At 41.8% G+C, this 23489-nt stretch overlaps 1 protein-coding gene across 1 annotated transcript in view; it reads right to left on the bottom strand.

Annotated features, from left to right (window-relative positions):
- The window catches only part of UVRAG (UV radiation resistance associated), a 106019-nt gene that overhangs the window by 3864 nt on the left and 78666 nt on the right, over positions 1-23489 (bottom strand). Inside the window, exon 14 of the mRNA XM_071764176.1 lies at positions 9280-9371. Coding sequence (XP_071620277.1) covers positions 9280-9371 — 92 coding nt within the window. The remainder of the gene's footprint in view (positions 1-9279; positions 9372-23489) is intronic.

Raw genomic sequence — 23489 nt, 5'->3', positions numbered from 1 at the left:
ATCAAACTTCACAATTAAATAGTAAGTTTAAGGTATTTACCCAAATTCCAAGATGTGCATATGTTCACAGAGGCAGATATTATTCAAGAAACTTCTCTGGGTCTCAGGGCACACTGTCCTACATTTCCACAAACTAATTTCACATGGACAAGTGATAACTGATAACTGCAGTTCACTCTTCAAACTATAAGATGCTTTACAATTAAACAGGAGGTGCTTTTCAGTGCAAGATATCTAAGGTTTTGCTGCCTCTGCAACACAGAGATACTACAGAGCTGAATTATATGTCCTTTCTGCTTGACTAGGACACCAGATACCATGGTGACCTTCCCAAAGAGATGTGACAAGATGCATGTCTTACCTTGAGGCACAGAAAGGAGGACAAGCAACAGTTGTGTAATGGAAGAGGACAGGAAAGCCCCCCCTCATCCCTCGTCCCTCCTCCCCTCTTCCTTACAAAACCAAGCCCAAGGAACAGACTGGGACCAGTCTTGCTGCTGAAGAAGAGCCTAAGCCTGCCATGAGCCTTGGGAAATGCAAGGGGGAGGCTACAGGCAGGAGAGCTCTGAGCTTTGTGCTGCAAGGGCTTGGGTGCACTGTGCTGATCCATTGCACTGGGGCTCTAAATGCAGAAAAATCACAGAGAAAATGGTTTGGGTTGGTAGGGACAGGGACACCTCCCACCAGCCCAGGTTGCTCCAAGCCCCATCCAACTTGGGCTGAGACACTACCAGGGATGGGGCAGCCAAAATTCCCTGGGCAACCAATGTGTCACTATCCTCACACAAAAGAATTTCTCCCTAATGTCTTATTCTAAATCTCCCCCTTTCAGCTTAAAATTGTTCCCCCTTGTCCTGTCATTCTGTGCCCTTTTCAAAAGTTTCTCCTCAGCTTTCCTGGAGCCCCTTCAGGTACTGGAAGGTGCTCTAAGGTTGGCTCAACACCAGCCTGCAAGAAGGTAGCCAAGGTAGCCAAGAAGGCCAATGGCATCCTGGGCTGGCTCAGGAACAGCGTGGCCAGCAGGTCCAGGGAAGGGATTCTGCCCCTGTGCTCAGCTCTGGGGAGGCCACAGCTTGAGTCCTGTGTCCAGTTCTGGGCCCCTGAGCTCAGGAAGGAGATTGAGGTGCTGGAGCAGGTCCAAAGGAGGCAACTGGGCTGGTGAAGGGATCCAGCAGAAATGCTGTGAGGAAGGGCTGAGGGAGCTGGGGGTGTTGAGGCTGGAGAAGAGGAGGCTCAGGGGAGACCTCATCACTCTCTCCAACTCCCTGAAAGGAGGTTGGAGCCAGGGGGGGGTTGGGCTCTTTTCCCAGGCAACTCTCAGCAAGACAAGAGGCCATGGTCTCAAGTTGTGCCAGGGGAGGTTTAGGTTGGACATTAGAAAGAATTTCTTGCTGGAGAGGGGGATCAGGCATTGGAATGGGCTGCCCAGGGAAGGGGTGGATTCTCCATCCCTGGAGCTATTTCCAAAGAGCCTGGATGTGGCACTGAGTGCCATGGGCTGGGAACCACGGGGGGAGTGGATCAAGGGTTGGACTTGAGGAGCTCTGAGGTCCCTTCCAACCCAGCCAATTCTAGGATTCTAAGGTTTCGTGTGAGTCCTCCTGTTGAAGATTTCACCTTGTAGCACAAGATGCAAGATCTCACAAGTGAAAGAAACATCTCAGATGAAGAGGATGTGTAGAGAAGGAAGAGCAGAAAGCCATCCTAGGTTTAGTCCCAGGCTCTGGAAGCTGCAGTCACACCACTGCGCAAACCCACTCCTCGTACTTGTTGTGCTGGACTGTGCTTTAAACTTGCTCAAATGCATTTTTCTTTTTTTTTTTTTTTTAGAGTAGAATCTTTTAAGGGGCAAGGACTTCAGGATGGCATGAGACTGCCTAATTGGCAACCCCCAAATTACCTGCAGCAAGTGCTGATCAGCCCAATCTAAGTACAACAGCAACTTTTCTATGCAGCACAATAAAGAAGAAGTAGCAGCAGAAATTGAAGTGTGGGAGAAAACCACCCTGAAAACTGTGGTGTCTTAATTAGCTTGAGAGAAGCAGCTTTACAAACTGTTCTGGTGGGCATGTAAATTTCAGTTTCTCCTAAAAAGCAACATACCTCAATTCCTTTGTAAACCTTGCAGGCAAAAGGGTGAGAAATTAATTAGCTTGCAGGACCAGGAGAGTCTTTAGAGCTTGTTATGACAGGGCTATTCAAGCCAACACATTATGTATGCCTGAACAATAAGTCTTCAGTCCAGCTGCCAAAAAATATCTTCCCCTCTTTAGTAAGTTGACCTGGCAGAATGATCTCTACTAAGTGATCTAACAGCCTGAATGTAACAGCAATACAAAGCTAATCTCCCTCCTCTACAAAATAACTTCCCAGTTAATAGAGTATGTAAGGGCTGCCCCACAGGGCAGGAAAGCAGGAATGATCTTCATTTATCATACAAGCATTCAATCAATTGAAATTGAACAAAAAGCACTTGCAGCCAGGTTCCTGAAAGTACAGGCAATGAAATGGACCTTCCTGAAGACTGTAAAAGCAGGTTTTAAGCTGCTGGAGATACATGCAGGGAGATTTCTGAAGTTGTCTGGTGCTGCCAATAAATGTGAACAGGATGGGCTTAGCTTCAGTCAGGAATAAATAGAGGGATAGCAGCCCAAATCTGAGAAAGCAGGAATGAAGTCAATAGCATGGCTTAACTGCTTATCAAATATTATCTAAGGCATTTAGATAAAAGTCAATATGCATGAAGGACCTTTGGAAATCAGCCATCAAAGAGTTCACTGCCTGGGCTTCTTCCACAGTCCCCAGAGAAAGAAAATGAGGACTGGAGAGAAGGGTGGGGAATACCCTGGGAAAAGCCATTTCTGATCCCTCTCTAGAAGCCTCCCCATGCAAAAGGACAACTTTGGCAACTAGTTCAGGCTGAGTGGCCAGTGTCTAGAAGGCAAATATGAGAAGATGAATGGATCCTTGTATCCTTTTGAGTAGAAAAATGGTCAAAGTCTTGCAGGCAAGTAAAATAAAACCAAAATGGCTCCAGGTGGGTTAAGCAGTTAATTCAAGGGGTCTTTTCCTGTTCCATCACTTCTCTCCAGGTGTGAATGAGAAGTCAAATGGAGGTTATGGCTCAAAAGTAATGCTTAGAGAGAGGCACAGAACTCAGAAAGATGAGGCTGTCAGTAATCTTCATGAAAGCAAGGAGCTGATAGAGGTTCTCTACTCCATTTACATTTTTCCTTGAGGAAAAGGCTGTGCTGTTAGCAGAATTCATAGCACTGCACCAAGGCCAAGCCCAGAGAAAGAGATGCTTCATCAGCTTCACAGCTCATGGAATTAATGAGATTTATTTAAAAAAAAATCAAAACAAGTCACTTTAGAAAACCATCATGCAATTGCCTAGAAATCTGGGGGATTGTGAGGTACTACCACCAGTGAAAATTGGACTTGTAGGAGCACAGCTCTTTACTCTAAGGTGCAATCTTGACCTGAATGACTTGGGTTGAGCTGGTTCTGCTTTTAACCAGAATTATTTGGTTGATCTTCTGAGCCAGCAAACAGATGTAGACACCTGTCCAAGAAGAGCAGCCTGCAACTAGTGGAGTAGAAAAAATAATTGGATAAGCTGTCATCAGGCCTGAGTGACTTTTAGTCATCAAGTTGGATCAGACTAGAACTGGAAATGTGGAGGAGTATGGTGAACTGCAATCAGAAAGCAGGATTTCTAAATTTCCTTTTAAAAAGAAGAGAAAACCTCAAATTTAATGGACATTATAGAGAAGAGAATTACATCATCACCCAACTCAGTGTTTTGATTGCATCCAAATCTCAAAAGCCAATTCATAATAGTCTAACTTCAGCTGTATGTTCTACTGGCAGCAAAATGACAAAGTGGCTGTTTTCTCCCCAAAATATTAGTTTTCACTAGTTAATAATTAAGTCTATTTGGGCATCCTCACAGACCTAAAGCACAAGTCACAGACTCAGTGCTGTAAAAACGTGAGATAAAGTGATTGAAGTTGTCCACAAGCATTTCTGAAGTTATTTTCTTAGTGAACAGATTCTGGTTGCAATCTGTTTGTAAAAAGTTTCTCCAGTCAGATTCACTTGTGATTATTTAATCTGCCTTCAAGGGGCTCACAGAAACTGTAAAGCAGTATGAGAGACAGAATACAATTCACAGGCTCAAATATGTATCTTTTCCTCCCCACAAAATGTTTCCTCTGAGGAACATTACTGGATCACAGCTGGTCAAAATACTAAATCTTGATTGTCTGGCTCAAAGCCAAAATCCACAGCTACGGTTCTTTGGTATGAGAATACTTTCAAAAAAAAAAAAAAAAAAAAACAACTTAAACACCATTTGATCTTTTTTGTTGCAAACTATGACCTCATGGCAGCAAGAATGCTAAATGAAGGTGTTTAAGTTGGTTTATGGCCATCTGAAATGTTTGAAGCTCCAAGCAAAGCTCGGAGCCAATCTCATGTCGACTGCACTAAAAAAGCAATAATGGTTTCTCACCTTCTTAGAGATTACTGCTTAAATAATGCACAATGGTGACAGAGCTACAAAGGGAGGCTGCAAATATGAAGTTAAGGTGAAACCAAGGCTTTTGGCAGGCAAGGAATTCTGACACGTGTTTTGCTTGCTTGTTTTTTTTAAAACAATCTTCATTTATGAAGCTACCAGAGTTGTCTTAACTCAAATATTAAGTTTTAGCCTCCTCTTGAATCCAGAAGCATAGGAATCAAGAGATGCCTTCAAACCAGAAATTTAAGCCTTGGCACACAAGTATTTTTTGGGTAAAGCTTTTAAATGCAGGCTCAAAAGGACATCTCCCTGACTACAGACAAGACTTTCTAAAGGAATATCTCTTCTTTGCCAGCACCAGATAAAGCCTATTGTCTGATCTAGTTGGTAGGAAAAAAAAATTTCTCACTTGGCTGTTCAAGTTTGCAGTGTGCTCTTTATTCACCATTAATGATCCCAAATATGACCCCTTCAAAGTTACACAGAATAAATTAAGCTGAAGAATAGGAGAGAAAATGAAAGTCTCTTGATTTAACAGAACTGGGATCTAAAGAGCCTGACTTGTGAAAGATAAATATGAACAGTCAAAAAGGAATGTACAGCCTATGCATAAGTAAAGACTTGGTCTCTCAAAAGCTGGAGTAAGTTGCTTACTCAAAAAGAAAAAGAATTCAAGAGAAAAACTGCAGAAGGCCTTTTGCATCAGCAAAAGCTAATCTTAAAAATGAGCTGCTTTGCTGGAAGCCAGTGAGACTCTGGGACTCAAAAACTGGAAACAGAGAGAATTATTCCCAAAAGGAAACAGAAAAGATTTGGGGCACAAGCACTGAGATGTGTCTGAATCAACAACAACTCTGGCTCATCATCTTTCACCTGAAGAGTCAACATCCAGATTTGATAACAGAAAAAGCAATTTTTTGCAGTTCTGTAGCCTCCATAACTGTGTGTGAGTAGGAACCAGCAGCTCTGCCTTGGTTTTGTCTACATAAAGTGCAAATAATATTTTGCAGTCAGGGTAAGGGGGAAAGAAAAGTAAACACAGCAGAATATAGGTGCCAGGAGAGATATGAAGAGGGAAGCAGAGCTTGTGGACCTGCAAGCTTGGTGCAATAAATCACCTGTGGTGGGATGTGAAAACACATATTAATCATTTCAGTGCTGTGCCTGAGAAACCAAAGCAACAGAAATCTCACCAGGCAGAGGGATCCAGCAATTAAACCTTGATATGCAAAGGCACCAAACTCTGCAGATCTTCTGGAGGGCCAAGGGCTGCTCCAGAGCTCCAGGCAGAACAACAGAGTTGATGAAAGCTTCAACCAGAGACTTCAACCACAGCAAATTGTCAAATTTGCTGTGATATAAATAGGTGGCCTCTTCTCTAAAAGTTGTGAGGTTTGTTTGGTTTTAATCTGGAGGAGTAAATAAACTGGTTTGTATGCAAATCTAAATTGATGCTTCAATTGATAATAATGAATTATTTCAGTTAGTCTAAATATCTAGGGGAGTTAATTTCATTCTAGACTGCAGAGAAACCCAAATATCTCTAGATAAAAGAAAAAAAAATGAGGAGTATGCAGGGGGTAGCAGTTACAGACAGTCCTGTTCAGAGAGAAATCAAGCACAGTGTGTTGGGATTTAACAGTGTAATTATGACAGAACTTCAGCAAAACTCATTTATAATGTTAAGAAACTGAAAACTATCAACTGAAAAACAAAACCAAAACTAATCAGGCACCATAAGAGTATCCTAGATAAGAAAAAAAACATCACTGCTTCATATGTTCCTGCAAAAATGAAGGATAACCTGGAAATACCTCACTGCCTCCAGTTTGTGGCTGAGGGTATCAGATGATTCACCTACAGTCCCCTGAAAACAAAAAATTCCTTCAAATCTTCATTTTAACAGCTGGTGGCTTTTATGCTTGTTTAAATATATGTAATCAAATATTATCCACAAGACAGTGGGCATCTGTACTCTGCTGTCTAGGTGCTCAACTGCAATGCCCAATTATGAAAGTCTAGCCAGGTTTCCCCTTGAGTTAAGACTCCCTGTAAAGCCTCATTTCCATTTATTTTATTAGAAAGTACTAAGAAGCATTGTTTAGAATCATTAGCCTTACAAAAATGTTTAAAATGAACAACTATGCACAGAAGTTTTGGAGGTGAGAAGGAAATGAGGCATAGACATTCGGGGAGGGGGGGGAAGGAGGGAAATGTGATACTCCCCTGAGAACTATGCTTAATATTTCTACATGTTTTGAAATATTATCCAGCCCAAAAATGTGTTTTGTCTTGCTAACAACTGTGTATCACCTATATATATATAAAAAAAAAAAAAAAAAAAAAGCATGGCTGTATGATGGCAAAACTTCCAAGGCCAAGACACACCAGAACAGATACCTGTGCTTTAAAAGCAATTCCCAAGTCCCAGAGTCTTCCCACCTGTATTTATTCAAGACCAAAGGAGACCCCCATGACCTGTATCCCCCCCACTCTACTGATGAGTACACACAAGTGTGACAGAAGTCCCAAGTTTTGGTATTTTGGCACTTTATTTTCAGATTTGCTAAAGGGATCATGTGATAGCTAAGGATTTTTACATGACAGTGATGAATACCATATGAAAATCCCTGGCAATATTTTCCTGATGAAGAAAGCTTTTCTTTAGGCATCTTTCTAGGGGATAGGAAGAAAAGCAGGGAGAATCTTTTCAAGAGTGCCTGAAATCACTGACAGGATGAACCAGCAACACTTTTGACAGTATTGCTCCAAGATGATACAATTTCTGCTCCTGGGTTTGTCTTCCTTTGCCAAGACTCTCCTCCAAAATAAGTGATTTGGACACTAGCTTAAGAGTTCACATGGATCAGCATTTCTGTGCAAGGAATGAAAGATAACAAAGGCAAAGTGTGACACAGAAATAAGGGCTGGTAAGAGCTGTGGCATGGCAACCTCCCAGAGGATTTTCATCCCTGTTACCCACTGAAATAAATTTTTTATCCTAAAGATTTAATTTATTGAGCTACTCTGAGGCACTAACCCAGTATAACATTTTCATTTTCAAATGAAATTAACATTTTCAAGTGGATCAGTAACAAAAAGCTTGCTTTTAGGTTTGCATAAAAGGATGTGTGATCACATACTCTGTTTTCAGCCCATGTTTGCATCTTGCAGGAAAAAAAGAGAGACTTCTAGAGCTCAGCAAGAATTTAGGACCCTACTAAAATACAGCAAAATAAGAACACTGCTGGAATAACAAAATCCTATAAAAGTTGCAGAAATGGGTACATAAGAAAAAGCTGTATATTTGTTTTTCAACCACTGTTTTTCAACCCAAAATTACTTATCACAATATTTAGTGTCATTTCACATCAGATTTGAAAACAAGCTCAAGCATGGCTTTTAAAAACCTAAAACCCCTAAAATCTACACTCTAGCCCCCAAATATTAAGGTTTGGCTATTAATGCTTTATAGCTCATTACCTTGTCAGGAATGAGCAGCTTTCTTTAGGGAGATTGAAGCACTCTTTCATCTTAATTTAACATAATATGTGCCAGAAGGAATTATTTCTCAGATCAGATGAAGCAGCAAAAGAATCCATGTCCAGGGCATCCACAGAGCATCCAGCAGTGTGTAACCTGGTGGGCTTACCTCACACTAGATAATATTTGGAGTATCCAGGGCATCTGCATGGGGCCAGGTATGAGACAGGAACCACAAAAGACCCATGCAGCTTTGGAGCAGTGAGTAATTAACCTGGGGATCCTAAAATGGCACAGTGCTATGTTTGGGTGGGTTTCAGGCACCCCAAGAATGAAGATGAAGAGAATTCAGGACAAAATTGCTTGTGGGAAGAGGCTGCATGAGCACACACAATTCCAAGACCATAAATTAAAAAAAAAAAATGAGAGCACAAAGCACCTACCACCTGCAGAAATTCTCTTTCACTGCTAGTGAGCTGTGATTTCCACAAATATTTCAGTTTATCTCAGTGGGCTTAAGGAGACTTAGTGGAGCCTCACACTCAAGCAGCTGCTGCAAGTGAAGCCCACACTAACTTCAGTCTTTTAACACAGAACCCAACCTGCTTTGATTTTTTCTGCATGGTGGAGAGGGAGCTTGGATGCCCCAGAGCCAATCAGAGCAGAAGCACTCAAGATTTCCTTGGAAGGTTGCTAAATCTTCAGTCATTTATTACTGTAGCTTCCCTTTTAGCAGCAACACTCAATGCTAAGATACCAGGAATAATTCTTCACCATGAGGGTAGTGAGATGCTGGAGGTTTCCTAGGGAGGTTTTGATGCCCCCTCTCCTGGAGGTGCTGGAGGCCAAGTTGGATGAGATGAAGCCTTGTGCAACCTGGGCTAGTGGAGGGGTCCCTTCCCATGCAGGGGAGTTGGATCTTGATGATCTTTGAGGTCCCTTCCAAGCAAAACCATTTTGTGATTATTCTGCTTCTATTCTCATAGGCAGCAATTTTACTTAAGAAAAATATTGGTGATTGTAATTCACTGATTCCCATCCAGCTCACCTGAATTACACTTTTAAAGAATTATGGCCCTATCACAAAGATGATTTTACAAAACCAAAAGAAACAGTAGAATTTTGTGGACACCTTGGATAGCCTGTAATTTGGAGAAGTCACCAAACATGCTGAACTCTTGTGAAGAAGCAGCTGCTTGTGAAAGATTTTTAAAGCTGATTTTCTTTGTAGCATCCATTTTCTTTTAATTAAAAAAAAAAGCAATACTTACCATCTAACCATTAGTCCAAGTTCCATAAAGTTTTTCAGGTTAGGAAGAGTTTGCCTTAGATCTGGAGTACTCAGCCCATGTTGATATCTAAGCTACAAGAACAGGAAAAAAAAAAAAACCAAAAACCAAAACTTAGCAGGCTTTCCAAATCCCAGATTGCAATGAATATAACATTATGGTCAGTTAATGTACTAAATTCTCAAAGAAAGTGCTGGATAATCAAGCCACTCCAAGAGATCTATTCCCCTTAAGGAAATGTTCCATTTAGTACTTATAACCACATATTAGCAAAACCCACCCAAGAACAGGGATAAAATAATCAGTCAAGCTGACTGTTAAACCTCATTACAGTTTTTCCATTTCCTATCTGAAACAAGAGAGCAGCCTCAGAGCTTAATAAAAATACAGGCATTAGGTTAAAACACCACATTTCAAAACAATGTCCTGCATTCACTGATAGAAAACATTTATTTGGGAAGTGTCATCTGGCATCCTGTGTATATCAATGTATGCTGGAATCAGTAGTGTTAGAGGGATATCAACCATTAAAAATATATATTGTCACACAACTGATCTAAATCTGTGTTCTTTATGCAGTTTATATCAACATTTAAAGTGCTGCTATTATTCTCATAATTAATCCCAGCATTCAAACACAACCCCATGTAACAGAGAGGCTTCAAATGCTGACTTGAACCCAAATATTAACTCTGTGGTGAAAAAATAAATAAAAAGATTGAATGTGGTGACTCCACAACTTGCATTTTACCTTCAGAATATCCAATGAGGTACAGGAGAGAACTGTCACTGCTGGTGATGGTATCCTACTTATTTCAGAAGTCTCCAAAAGAAAATAAAAAACCTCTGAAGAACGTGGCACATGGAAGGGAAAAACTCTTGTCTGTCTTTCAAGTTTGAAAGAAGAGTTTTTGCTTTGTGGAGAGGCTGAGGGACCTGGGATTGTTCAGCCTCAAGAAGAGAAGACTCCAGGGGGACCCAAGAGCTGCCTTCTAATGCCCAAAGGGAATCTCCAGGAAGGATGGAGAGGGACTTTTTATAGGAGCATCCAGTGACAGGACAAGGGGAAATGGATTTAAAGTGAAGGAGAAGAGGATTAGACTGGATCTTAGGAAGTTCTTCAGTAGGATGATGGTGAGACACTGGCACAGATTGCCCAGAGAAGTTGTGGATGGTGTTCAAGGCCAGGTTGGAGGAGGCTTTGAGCATCCTTGTCTGGATGAGAGGTGTCCCTGGCAGGGAGGTTGGAGGAGATGAGCTCTAAGCTCCCTTCCAACCTCAGCCAACCTATGATTCCATGATGATTCTCTATGAATCTTTAAATTTCAGAGAAATTTTGCAAGGAAATGGAGCCCTCATGTAATTAAAATAGGGAAAAAACCCAACCCCCTGAATTTTAGTACCTTTAGGACTATCAGAATGAGGCAGTACCAACCCAACATGGTTTTCAGTGGATGTCAGCAGCCTCTGAAGTCACAGCTGCCTCCCATACACACATCCAGTAACTGCACCCACTTGATCCTTGATAGAGCTACTTGCTGAAACATGGAACAATCCCACTCAGTTAAACTCATTTTTCAGAAGTACACACCTGCTTCCATAAATCCTGAAAGCAAGGAGGAGGGAAGGCTTCTCTAGGTTACAAAGACCAATGCCTCCTCCCAAAGAATGGACCAATAAATTTTTGCATGGAAGAAGACTCTTGAAACTGGGAATTATTTCTGTGCTGATCTGACTTCTAGCAGGAAAAAATTGCTTTGGAATAAAAATCAGCCTCAGTACTGTGTTGTACAAGAGGAGGCCATTTATTACACAGTTTATTATTTCCATATGGACACAGTCAAGTCATATGGTGGGCTTGGGTTCATATTTTCTGCTACAATGACAGAATTTGGATTAAGACAGCCCCACAATATAAATTACTAAACAATCACCATATTCTCCTGATGGGATTACAGTGGATTTGGTTAACCAAAGAACTAGCCTGGGGCAAAAAAAATAACACAGAAGAATACCAAAAAATTAAAAACATTACATTTGTTCCTCCTCCTCCAATCAAATGTTCATAGGCTACTCCTTTTATAGTCAGCCTTGAATTCTAAGGTTTCAAAGCATGAAAAGAATTGGATTAAGGGATCTCTCTATTTCCAACAGCCAAGATCAGAAGAATGTATGTGAGACTCTTGTACCACAACATGAACAAAAATACCTTTCTGTTAAAACACATTTTCATATTGCAAATAGCAGAGATGCAGAGTAAGTCCAGTTAGGATGAAAGTTATGTGAAACCTCTGGAAAAAACATGGTTTAACTTTATAAACTGCATTCCAGTTTGGCTTTCTAATAGCTGAAAAGCAGAGCAATATTGCCTGATGTTCTGGGATCAATACAAGCTGACAGTGATGTGTTACCAAACAAACCCAGAACCTGCTAAAAATCTCATCTGACTTCTAGTGACAGGAAAAAAAAAATTAAAAAAAAAAAAGGTTGAAGCACTGGGGCCATGAGTTCCTAGGTTTTAGTCTGGTTCCAAAAATATTCCCCCATTAATGTAACAAGGCTAACCCCTATTTCACAGTGGTTTGCAGTAGTTTCATACCCTAACAGGTAGTTTCACACCCTAAATAAAATCTTTCTACTTCTACTGATAGAACTCCCTACGTGTACAGCACACAGCAGACAGGAGGGATTAAAAAGGAGATTTCTTTCTTTACCTAAGACAGCAGAACTCCTCTTCCTCCTCTTGCCCTCTGCCAATTAACAAGGACTGGCATTTTCCCCAATCCATAAAGGATTTTTTACACATCTTTTCTTAAGTTCATTGCTTAACAGACAACACCACACATAAAGAGATGGTTACTCCACCCTGTGCAATAAATAGGAAGACACTGAACACCAATAATAACCATCACCTGGGATCTGTTACAGTAGGATTCACACAAGCACCTTTTAACATCAAAATCAATTTAAGAAGAGAAAAAAGTAGGGAGCAGACAGCTGCATTGCCCATGAGAGTCAAAAGGAACATGGAGCTGAGCATTATGGAAGATGTTAAAAAAAAAAAAAAAAAAAAAAACACACAAAAAACCAAAACCAAACCAAGGGAAAAAAAAAAAAAAAAAAAAAAAAGAAAGCAAGAAGGGACTGAAACATGATAGCTGGGTAGGAAAACAAAAGCAGAAAGAGGTGACTGTGTTATGATTCTCCAAAATTCTCTTTTCAGTTGTTGCTATTGAACATCCCCCACCTCCACCCGCCCCACACTGAGTTTCCAAAAGAACCAAATATCATTTACAAAAGCAGCATTTTAGCTAATAAAATAGATTGTTCCTCCAGGATATTAAGAGACCTGGCCAAGCAAAGAAAACGTGCCTGTTTTAATTTGTGTGAACAAGTGTCCAAGATTTGTGTTCACATTTATGACCGTGTATTCTCCACGGGACTGTGAGTAAATCATTAACAATGTTCAAGTAATAAAATATTAATTGCTATTTCCTTACTAATATTTAGCTCTTCTATACAGCTTTTCTTTTCCCTGGTGCTCTGTGAAACGCTGCTTGATGGAAGAAAAACACAAAGTAAACATGAACTGGGAAACAAATAAGCTGAAGACATCAGACACCTCAGGTGGGAGCCTGAGTCTGCTCTCACACCAGGTTTTAGCAACACTGACTCCACAGAAGCAAGATGTGGCAGAGCAGATGCCTCATAATGTTTAAATGGTTCAAGACAGAATAAGTTAAGGGATATTTAAGGAGTGGAAAAAGAAAAATATCTTATTTTTCTTGTATTTATACAAGAAAAATTTTTTTAATTTTTCTTATATTGAAATTTCTTTCAGTTACAGAGATTTATTCCTTTTGATGATCTCAAAGTGCAAGTTTAAACATTGCTTTGGCTTTTGTGTTGGTTGTTAGCTAGTTAATTAATAAGAGATGGAAATAAGTAGCTAATTAACTGGAAGAAAAACAAAAAAACCCATAATAATGTTTCCACAAGACTTTAGAAAACAACTCTAAATTTCTCTGATTGCTTTCTCAAAAAACATGTAACCCCAAACCTCTGACACTACAGATCCAGTGTGACAAACTTCCAGAATTTCTGCATTATGAAAAGCCTTTGAAAAAAAGATAATCAATATTTTTAACTGTCAGCAGGTAACTGCTCAGACTGAAGTGGAAGCTCAGTTTTACTGAGTAAAACCAGTGAATACAGGAAATAGAAAAGAATTCCATAAAATCTGAGGGTTTTCTTTGTGCTAAGACAATTTTAGAAACCACCTGAACAGAACCTGAAGAATGAGATGAAATTTATAGAGGCCAACTCTACCTGTATAGATGATACCAGAGGGTATTTTGTATTATAGTTGCTATTTATTTCAACATCACAGAAACCCCTAAGTGTTAAAATGAGCTGTATTTAATACAATGGTTCTGGTGAAAGGTAGATTTATTCCTAAAATTTCTATTAGCTTTCCAATTGCATGTTTAAACATTTAATTTCCAGCACAGACTAAGATAGTGTTTCACTTACCACCACAGTATTAGCTGGAGGTGAGGCATGACAAACAAATTAAATTTAGCTCATAATAAGGCAGGAGTAACTGGTTTAGATTCCTTAAGAAGAGCAAAAAAATTATATTAATTTGCTTCAGTTTCTACCAGCATTTCCTTGCATGAAACAGCATCAAAGACATGGTAGTCAATCAGCTCCACCTTGAGCATCTCTAAACCACTCCTGCATCCAAGTATTTTCCAAGGAATTTATTCCATCAACTGCACTGTTATAATTAAGTTAAAATCATTTCATAGAATGTAAAAGCTTACCCAAAGGCAACAAATTCCAAGATTCATTCATTAAATCTTGACAAGTGTAAATACCTCATTTGTTAACTAATTAAAATACAAACCCACAAAGGTTGAGTTACTCTCCTATGAAGTCCATAAGGAGAAGAAGAATTCAAGTCAGTTAGCTAAAAAAGAAACCATTTAGCTATCTTTCTATTTCTGAGTTATATCAGATTGCACCCAAGATCAAAATTAGGGCTTCTGCCACTAAGGGATCACCTCTGAAGAAAAATAATGATATCCTGTATTTACATGCAAAGAAGAATAGCCCATTTCCTCTACTAATTTCTGTAAGAGTATTTAATGACTAATGATATACAAGCATACACATTTCCTTCCAGCCAGAAACCACAGAATACCTTGACTGGAATATCCTTTTTTTTTTTTTTCTTTGGGAGAGCAGAACGACTCCAATTCTGAACTCATCTGGTCATCATTTCCCACTTTGTTTCCCCAGCCATATCCATCTTGTTCTAAGACATGTGGAAGCAGTCTCCCAGCTCAGACTGTGTTAATAAAAGTTCACAATACCAGGCAATTCAGTACATGGTATGCATAATACTCTACACTGAAAAACCTCCCAGCATTTTTGCACTCCCTTCAGTCCCTCCTGCAGGCAACTGATGTTGCAGGACCCTCTGTGTCCATGCAAGACCCAACCCACTGCTAAACTTTCATAGAATCACAGAATCATAGAATTGGCTGGGTTGGAAGGGACCTCAGAGCTCCTCAAGTCCAACCCTTGATCCACTCCCCCCGTGGTTCCCAGCCCATGGCACTCAGTGCCACATCCAGGCTCTTTTGAAATAGCTCCAGGGATGGAGAATCCACCCCTTCCCTGGGCAGCCCATTCCAATGCCTGATCCCCCTCTCCATCAAGAAATTCTTTCTAATGTCCAACCTAAACCTCCCCTGGCACAACTTGAGACCATGGCCTCTTGTCTTGCTGAGAGTTGCCTGGGAAAAGAGCCCAACCCCCCCCTGGCTCCAACCTCCTTTCAGGGACTTGGAGAGAGTGATGAGGTCTCCCCTGAGCCTCCTCTTCTCCAGCCTCAACACCCCCCGCTCCCTCAGCCCTTCCTCACAGCATTTCTGCTGGATCCCTTCACCAGCCCAGTTGCCTCCTTTGGACCTGCTCCAGCACCTCAAGCTCCTTCCTGAGCTGAGGGGCCCAGAACTGGACACAGGACTCAAGCTCTGGCCTCCCCAGAGCTGAGCACAGGGGCAGAATCCCTTCCCTCGACCTGCTGGCCACGCTGTTCCTGAGCCAGCCCAGGATGCCATTGGCCTTCTTGGCCACCTGGGCACACTGCTGCCTCCTCTTCAGCTTCCTGGCAATCCAGACTCCCAGGTCCCTCTCTGTCTGGCTGCTCTCCAACCACTCTGTGCCCAGCCTGGAGCTCCCCATGGAGTTGTTGTGTTGAACCTCACCCCATTGGGATCATCCCAACTCTCCAGTCTGTCCAGGTCCCTCTGCAGAGCCCTCCTGCCTTCCAGTTGATCAACACTTCCCCCCAGCTTGGTGTCATCTGCAAATTTGCTGCTGATGGACTCAATCCCCTCATCTAAATCCTCACTAAAGATATTAAACAGCACTGGGCCCAACACTGATCCCTGGGGGACACCACGGCCGCCATTTTGATGCAGCCCCGTTCAGCACCACTCTCTGGGCCCGGCCCTCCAGCCAGTTCCTAACCCAGCACAGGGTGCCCCTGGCCAAGCTGTGACAGCCTTGTGTGCTCTGAAGTCAAACAATTCTGAATGATTTCAGTTCAATCAGTTTTCCTTGATAGCCTCAAACACTGAAAAGGGACATCTGCTCCCCAAATGTTGGAAACCAAAAACCAAAATAGAAGGAAAAATGTTCTTTCACTCAAGTTCACAGTATTGGTCAGAGGCCAAGCATTTACAGAAGGTTTTCAGGGGATGTCAAATGCTGGGACAGATATATAAAAGGCAAGTTTTTAATAAAATGACATAGTTAATTGTTTTACAAGATCCTGGATGACTTTTCAGAGTATGAAGGAGCACTGGCTGGGATACAGATGACTAAGCAGTGCAATAATGAAAACAGAAAGTGTTGTTATAATGCCTGTTGCTATATAAACAACCTTGGGGGATCAGTGAAATAATGCCTGCTGCTATATAAACAGTTGTGTGTGTTTATACCTTTTGGGGGAAATTATAAAATTTTAGATTATTTGCACTCCTAACATGTTGCTTGCCATTGCTTTATTCAATCTAGAGCTGAACAGCCGTGTGGGTTTACTGAAAAAAATCTTAAGCTTGGGTACAAAATGCACCCATTAGCTCTTCAGATAGTAGATCTCAAACCCAAACATGTAACACTTATTTTGATTTTTTTTTTATAATTTACAAGACTGTCAGCATACATCTCTCACAGTTTGGAAGTAAATCTAACCAAGGTGTGTTTTGGGTTTTTTTTCTTAAAGTTTCTTGGGGAAGCAGGAGAGGAAAAAAAAGCAACATAGCAAGAACTGTGATTCTAACAAGTTTTTAAGTCCTCAATCTTGCTTTCAGAAGGAGCAAACAGAAAACTGCCACAGCAGTGACAGCCCCCATCCAAACAAGACAAAGTGCTCCAGTACAAAAGTGTTTTTAGGGAAATGCTGACTTGTATCATGATATGCCAGTGCCTGCCTCTTCTCCCAAGTGGATTTCAAGGCTGTTCAGAGGTCCACCCTGAGAAGCAGATGTTTACTTTGCAGTTCTTCTAAGAGTACTAAATTAACAAGAAAAACAAGTTACATCAACAGCCTTGAAGCCCCATGTCCTTCATTAGCCCATCGGGCACAGGCTTTAAAGCTCCTCAAGCTGACCCAGGCTGCTTTAAAAACCCTTCATTAAAACCATCTTAAAGGACTCTAATCACAATTTGATTTAGCAAGAACAAGTAAGGCATCCAAACAGCAATCAAAGCAGTACCAGGAGATAACAACTCCATTTTCTGCTTTCCCTTCAAAGGCTGCTTACAATCACACTCGTTTTTAGAACATATTTTTAGTCTAAACCAGCCTGATTTCCCTCCCATTTCCAAGGTAGAGGCTATCAATAAGATATTTTTTGAATTGTAACAGTGATAACTAACAGCCAAAATGTTGGAAAATCACTGGTCCAAGACAGTCAATGGTAGAGTTAGGAAATGCTGATCTCCATGTTATGGCCACAGTCTGCACACATTAGGTTAAGCTGGGGCTCTGATTGCACCAAATTCATCTTGTAACTTTTCCTGGCTTGTTCTTTTTCTTTTAAATTTTTGTTAACTTGCTCTTGCTACCTGAAGAACAGCCCCATCTCCTTTCCTCTCCTCTCAGCTTAGAGAATTTGAATGCACTTCCACCTGAGAGGCAGAGGAAAATTCATGCATGAAATTGAAGTACAGGAGTGACTGAGCAGGAACCAGGGAAACTAAATTTTCATCTGAAAATAGATCTAATTCCCTTCTGCATTCTTTGATTTGCCTTCAAATTACATTAAGCTGCTTCTTCACCTCCCACCCACCACAGTCTGATCATTATTCAATTACAGCAGCAGCCTGGACCCTACAGCTCTGCCAAACACTTAGTAGTGGTTTTCTTCTGATTTTTAAAACTGAAATGTGATAATAGGCAGTATTTAATACTGGATTTTGGTTTCACAGCAATCGTGTTTATTGGAGATAGACCACAAGAAAATAAGGAAATAGGAGTACGTGTTTGAGAACATGCAGAACACGCTGCAGAACTAAACATTTCCATGAGCCAAAAGCCACGTTTCCTCCAGGACTCCCTCACTTGTATTTGTGAAGCTCTTCCTGAGAGTAAACACAATAACCCCACCAGAGAGGTCTCAAAATGAGAGCCCAGTATCCCAGTAAGGATATGGGAAACCACTGTCAAAGCCAGGATGGGGGAAGCAGCCACTTACCTAAGTAAATTATTCCCATAAAATTTGGTGGTTAGTGGGTTCATTGTAAAAATAACAAGATTGGGGCCCTCTTGCCCATAAAGGTGCCTCTCATATACCGTGACCATTTTACAGAAAGAACATTAAAAAACAAAAAACCCAAACAATTTAGAAGACAGAGCATTACTGGCCTCAGAAAAGCTTCCCCCCTCCCCCTTCCCCAGTGAAGCACTACAATAACTCAAACCATGTTTACCCTTCAGCTGTAGTCTTGTGGCATTAGAGCTCAACCAGATGAAACTACACAGCATAACCTTTCCAGGTTCAGGTCAGAACTTCTTCAAATGCCTTGGCATCCCAAAGTGATGTTTATTGGATTATAAGACACGGGGCACACTTCGTATGACCTCATTCATCCTGAACTTTGGGTTTAAAAATCATTACATCAGGCAGAGAACAAAAGGTCAGATGTGCAAAAGCCAGAAGGAGAAAGACAAGGAATGTTTTGTACCTACACCTTAAACATGATGTTTACTTTCTGATTTTACCTCCCTAAGCATAATTTTGTACTGCAGAAGAAGATCTGAAGCTTGCTCTTTACCTACAGACACCAGGAGGATAATTGTCTCTGGAGTACACAGGTTGAGAAGAGTGAACCCACCTTGTCCTGGCTGGAATCAGGGTGACTGTAGCCCAGAACCTAAATTCAGCAGCTATATCAATGCTATTTCATCAGCTTGGGGAGCAGATGAACATCCACAGAAGCCTGTGAACTTCTTTCTGCTACTGATAAGGTTCCAGACTAGGTTATAGGAAGAAATTTTTTACAGTGAAGGTGATGAGACACTAACCCAGGCTGCCCAGAGAGATGGGAGGTGCCCCATGCCTGGAAATATTCAAGGTCCTGTTGGACAGGGCTCTGAAAAATCTGATCTAATTGAAGATATCCCTGCTCACTGCAGGGGGGTTGGAGTACATGAAGGTTCCTTTCAACCCAAACTATTCTATCATTGCTCAGAGCAATATAAAAAAGTTTCCAAACAGGTTTTAGGAACTTTGCATATGGTCCTACTCACTCCTATAATTACCCATTACCTTCATAATTTGACAAATCCACTCCAAAATCAGGCAGGTTTTGGCATCATTCCAGCTTTACCTTTTTCTTTGAGATGTTGCAGAAAAGGAACCTGCAGAATTCTTTCAGTATGCACTTCCTTAGGTATTGCAAGCACAAAGTCTTTCAGCTATTTGTTCCTTTATTCTATGCTGGGAAACCTCCTTTAAGCCAAAAGGCTCCTGCTTGAAGCAAGCATTACTCAAAGAGCTCATGCCACAGAGCCTAAAAATAGGAAGAATTTGGGGATTTTCAGCTCCCAGCCTCATGTTTCACCCAAGCTGAATTGCTTCCCAGGTATCCATTATGCTACTTCCAGAGGAAAAAGGGGATCTGAGTTCTAAAAACAATTAGATTTTTAACTGAATGTGAAAACCTCTCATTCAGGGAGTCCAGAATCAATAGTTTAACTTCTGTAAGAGTTATTTCCTATCAGGATAACCCTGTCATTCAGCAAACACCAAACAGCACCAAGACAGCCTGACAATGGAAATCATTTCTCACATGATGGAGCATATTTCATACTTAAAACCTGAGCTCAGGGAGCATTAAACCAACACACATCCAGCAATCACCTTCTTGAAAACAACTACAAGTGACTTACACTTGCTAAATTGGACCTAAGCTTGATTTTTTCTATTGATACAATAAAAACCAGAAAAATATTGATGTGAATTGTGGACAAGGCCAAGAAAGGCAGCTACAACAGTCCCTGTGGTTATTTTCCAGTCTCTTGAAAAATAAAATATTTTAGAGCTCTGGATTTCCAAGTGCTCTGACTGATCAAGAAGTAAACTGAGCCAATAAGCATCCAACACTTTTACACCTTTTGTTGGAGAAAACTTGCTTTAACCTTCAACCATGGAAACATTTATGGGTGATTAAGCAGTGGTCATAGCCAAAGCTTTAAAAAAATTATTTGTGCCCTGATGTGCCAAATTCTATGCATAGGAGTAGGAGACAAACCCTGCTGCATGGAGCACAAAACATCCCAATTAAATTGTGCACCAGAAAAACAAAGTTAACACAAGCCCAGGAAAAAAAACAACAAACCCACAGCTTGTCACTTGCTTGCTAATAAGAGGTAAGAGTAATTTTTATGCATTACAGTGAGATTTGAGGAAATGCTGCACATTTTAGCATGATTATTTTCTCCCATTACGAGATGGCAATGTGGCAGAAAGTGAGAAGGCCCCTGAAGGAAGAGACAGGCTCAGAAATGAGGTCCATGAATTCCACAGGTGTTAACACTTTAGATCTGAAAGTCAAGCTTTGCCTGCAGAGCACACACCCTCCTCTTTAGGAAAAATTATCCACTACAATTTCTCCCTACACTAACACATTGTGCCATGGCTTGATAACAGACTTCCCACCTTCCTATTTATTTTTTTTTTCAGCTTCAAAATCTAATGCTTACATATACTATGAAGCTGTTTGACCTGGCCAGTCACATGTTTATGTCAGCTTAACTATATCAGGAACCCATTTTCCTTCTGATTACTAAATTTTGGTTCTATTTTAAACACATAGTCATTTAAAAAAAACCAAAAAACCCCAACAAAACAGGAGGCTGAAGAGTTAAGGCACAGAAGTGATGACAGCTTTGTAAAACACAACTGATCTAACACACAGAGCAAACTTGCTGGGGGATGTCCCCAAAATTATTTTGGAGAATTGGCTCCAGGCAATGTCAGTGGTGTCACCTCTCCTTTTCACAGAATCACAGAAGGGTTGGAAGTGACCCCTGGAGATCATCTAAGTCCAACCCCTCCTGCCAGAGAGGGTTCACCCAGGGCAGATTGCACAGGATGGCACCCAGGCAAGTTCTGAATGTTTCCAGAGATGGAGACTCCATCACCTCTCTGGGCAGCCTGGGCCAGTGCTCTGCCACCCTCCAAAGTAAGGATATTTTTCCTCATGTTCAGATAGAGCTTCCTGTGTTCCAGTTTGTGCCCACTGCCCCTGGTCCTGGGTATAACTGAGAAGAGTCTGACTCCATCCTCCTGACACCCACCCTTTCAGAATTTATAAGCATTGATAAGATCCCCCTCTCAGGCTCTTCCAGGCTAAAAGAGCCACATCTCTCAGCTTTGTCCCCTGAGTGAGATGCTGCAGTCCCCTCAGCATCTTTGTAGCCCTTTGCTGGACTCTATCCAGTAGATCTTTTGTCTTTCTTCTACTGGGGAGCCCAGAACTGGGCACAGAACTCCAGAGACAGCCTCCCCAGACCTGAGGGAGAGAAGAACCTCCCTTGATCTGCTGGCAACTCTTCTTAATGCACCTCAGGATGCCATTGGCCTTCTTGGCCTCAAGAGCACATTGCTGGCTAACTGGTTTTCCTCTAAGACTCCCAGGTCTTTCCCCCACCCCCCAAGGGCTACTTTCCAGAAGGTCAGCCCCTAATCCCTACTGGTGCCTGGGGTTATTCCTCCCTAGGTGCAAAGCCCTACACTTCCCCTTGCCTTTTTCCACCCAACCACATTGTTCAACCTCCTTTGTCTTACTCTGTGCTCCTCCTGCAAGCAGAAGCAGCTGAAGAGGAGGCAGCAGTGTGCCCAGGTGGCCAAGAAGGCCAATGGCATCCTGGGCTGGACCAGGAACAGCGTGGCCAGCAGGTCCAGGGAAGGGATTCTGCCCCTGTGCTCAGCTCTGGTGAGGCCACACCTCGAGTCCTGTGTCCAGTTCTGGGCCCCTGAGCTCAGGAAGGAGATTGAGGTGCTGGAGCAGGTCCAAAGGAGGCAACTGGGCTGGTGAAGGGATCCAGCAGAAATGCTGTGAGGAAGGGCTGAGGGAGCTGGGGGTGTTGAGGCTGGAGAAGAGGAGGCTCAGGGGAGACCTCATCACTCTCTCCAAGTCCCTGAAAGGAGGTTGGAGCCAGGGGGGGGTTGGGCTCTTTTCCCAGGCAACTCTCAGCAAGACAAGAGGCCATGGTCTCAAGTTGTGCCAGGGGAGGTTTAGGTTGGACATTAGAAAGAATTTCTTGATGGAGAGGGGGATCAGGCATTGGAATGGGCTGCCCAGAGAAGGGGTGGATTCTCCATCCCTGGAGATATTTCCAAAGAGCCTGGATGTGGCACTGAGTGCCATGGGCTGGGAACCACGGGGGGAGTGGATCAAGGGTTGGACTTGAGGAGCTCTGAGGTCCCTTCCAACCCAGCCAATTCCATGATTCTATGATTCTATGAAAACGTCCAGGGCTGCTTGGGCTGAAGCTGCAGGTGCAGTGATCAGTCCATGTTGGCCAAGATCTGCTCCTCTGCAGGTTCCCATTGGCCTTTGCTGATCAGAACAAATGGCCTGTGGGCAAGGAGAGGCAAGACTTGCATCTGAATGAAAGGGTGACTGTTGCTAGAGCTAATCCTGTCTCATTTCAACTTATTTTATCTTGGCATGGCTGATAGGAAAGGAAAAAAAAAGAAAGCCTTCCAACAAGCTTGCAAGAAACCATATGTAAATTCCCCAATTTGAAATGATCTGGCTGGGTATCAGCCCATTGCTACCCTAAGAGACTTTCAGGAATGAAACTTCTCCTAAAAGCTTTTGGCTCTCCACAGCTGGAGAAGGTACTTTGTGGTTTTTCAGGTGCAGTCCCTTCCTCTTAACATGAAAATGAATGCTTGGCACTTTACAAGATGAGGACTGGGCTCTGGCTTCAACCTGTGCTCTTTCAAGAACACTTTTCCCTGTGCAGTTAAAATTGGCCACAAATTCAGACAGTGCATTCTTTCTGAACTGTGGGGTTTATGATCTTAGTTTAGGGGCCTCATAAAAGATGTAGTGTGCAAGTCACAGCATCCTACACTCAAAGGGTCATAACCACTGCATCTACACTGATACCCACAGAACTCTTAAAGACACTTCTGCTGGGGTGTGTTTATTGCCAAAACAAATTTCTAGTCCTAACATTTCTGTCGTTCAACTTCCCATGGAAAAGTTTAATAGTTTCTATTATAAAGTTGATTTTCTCCCATTTTAGATAGACTTACAGAGCCAGGAACTGGACATCTTGCCTCAATGCATGTTTAAGAGCTGAATTTCAGTTCAGTTTCTTCCATATGGCAGTAGTACACCAGCATTTAACTTTTATTCTCTTAGAAATATATCCCTTTGACCACAACTAAAATACATCAAGAGGTAATTTGCTTTTTTTTTTTTCTATGCTTCTGTGAATGCTACTTACCTCGTGCATTAGACAAGTAGATGAAACTAAAAAAAGCCATTCCCAAGAGAGCAGCAGTGACTGATCAACATCTCTAGCAGGTTACACAAAGCACATAAATGTTGTCTGCCACCATGTGGACTCTGTGACTCTGGACACATGAAAA

The sequence above is a fragment of the Heliangelus exortis genome, chromosome 1 (genome assembly GCF_036169615.1).
Source record: "Heliangelus exortis chromosome 1, bHelExo1.hap1, whole genome shotgun sequence".
NCBI lineage: Eukaryota > Metazoa > Chordata > Aves > Apodiformes > Trochilidae > Heliangelus > Heliangelus exortis.
This window is presented reverse-complemented; position numbering and strand designations above follow the sequence as displayed.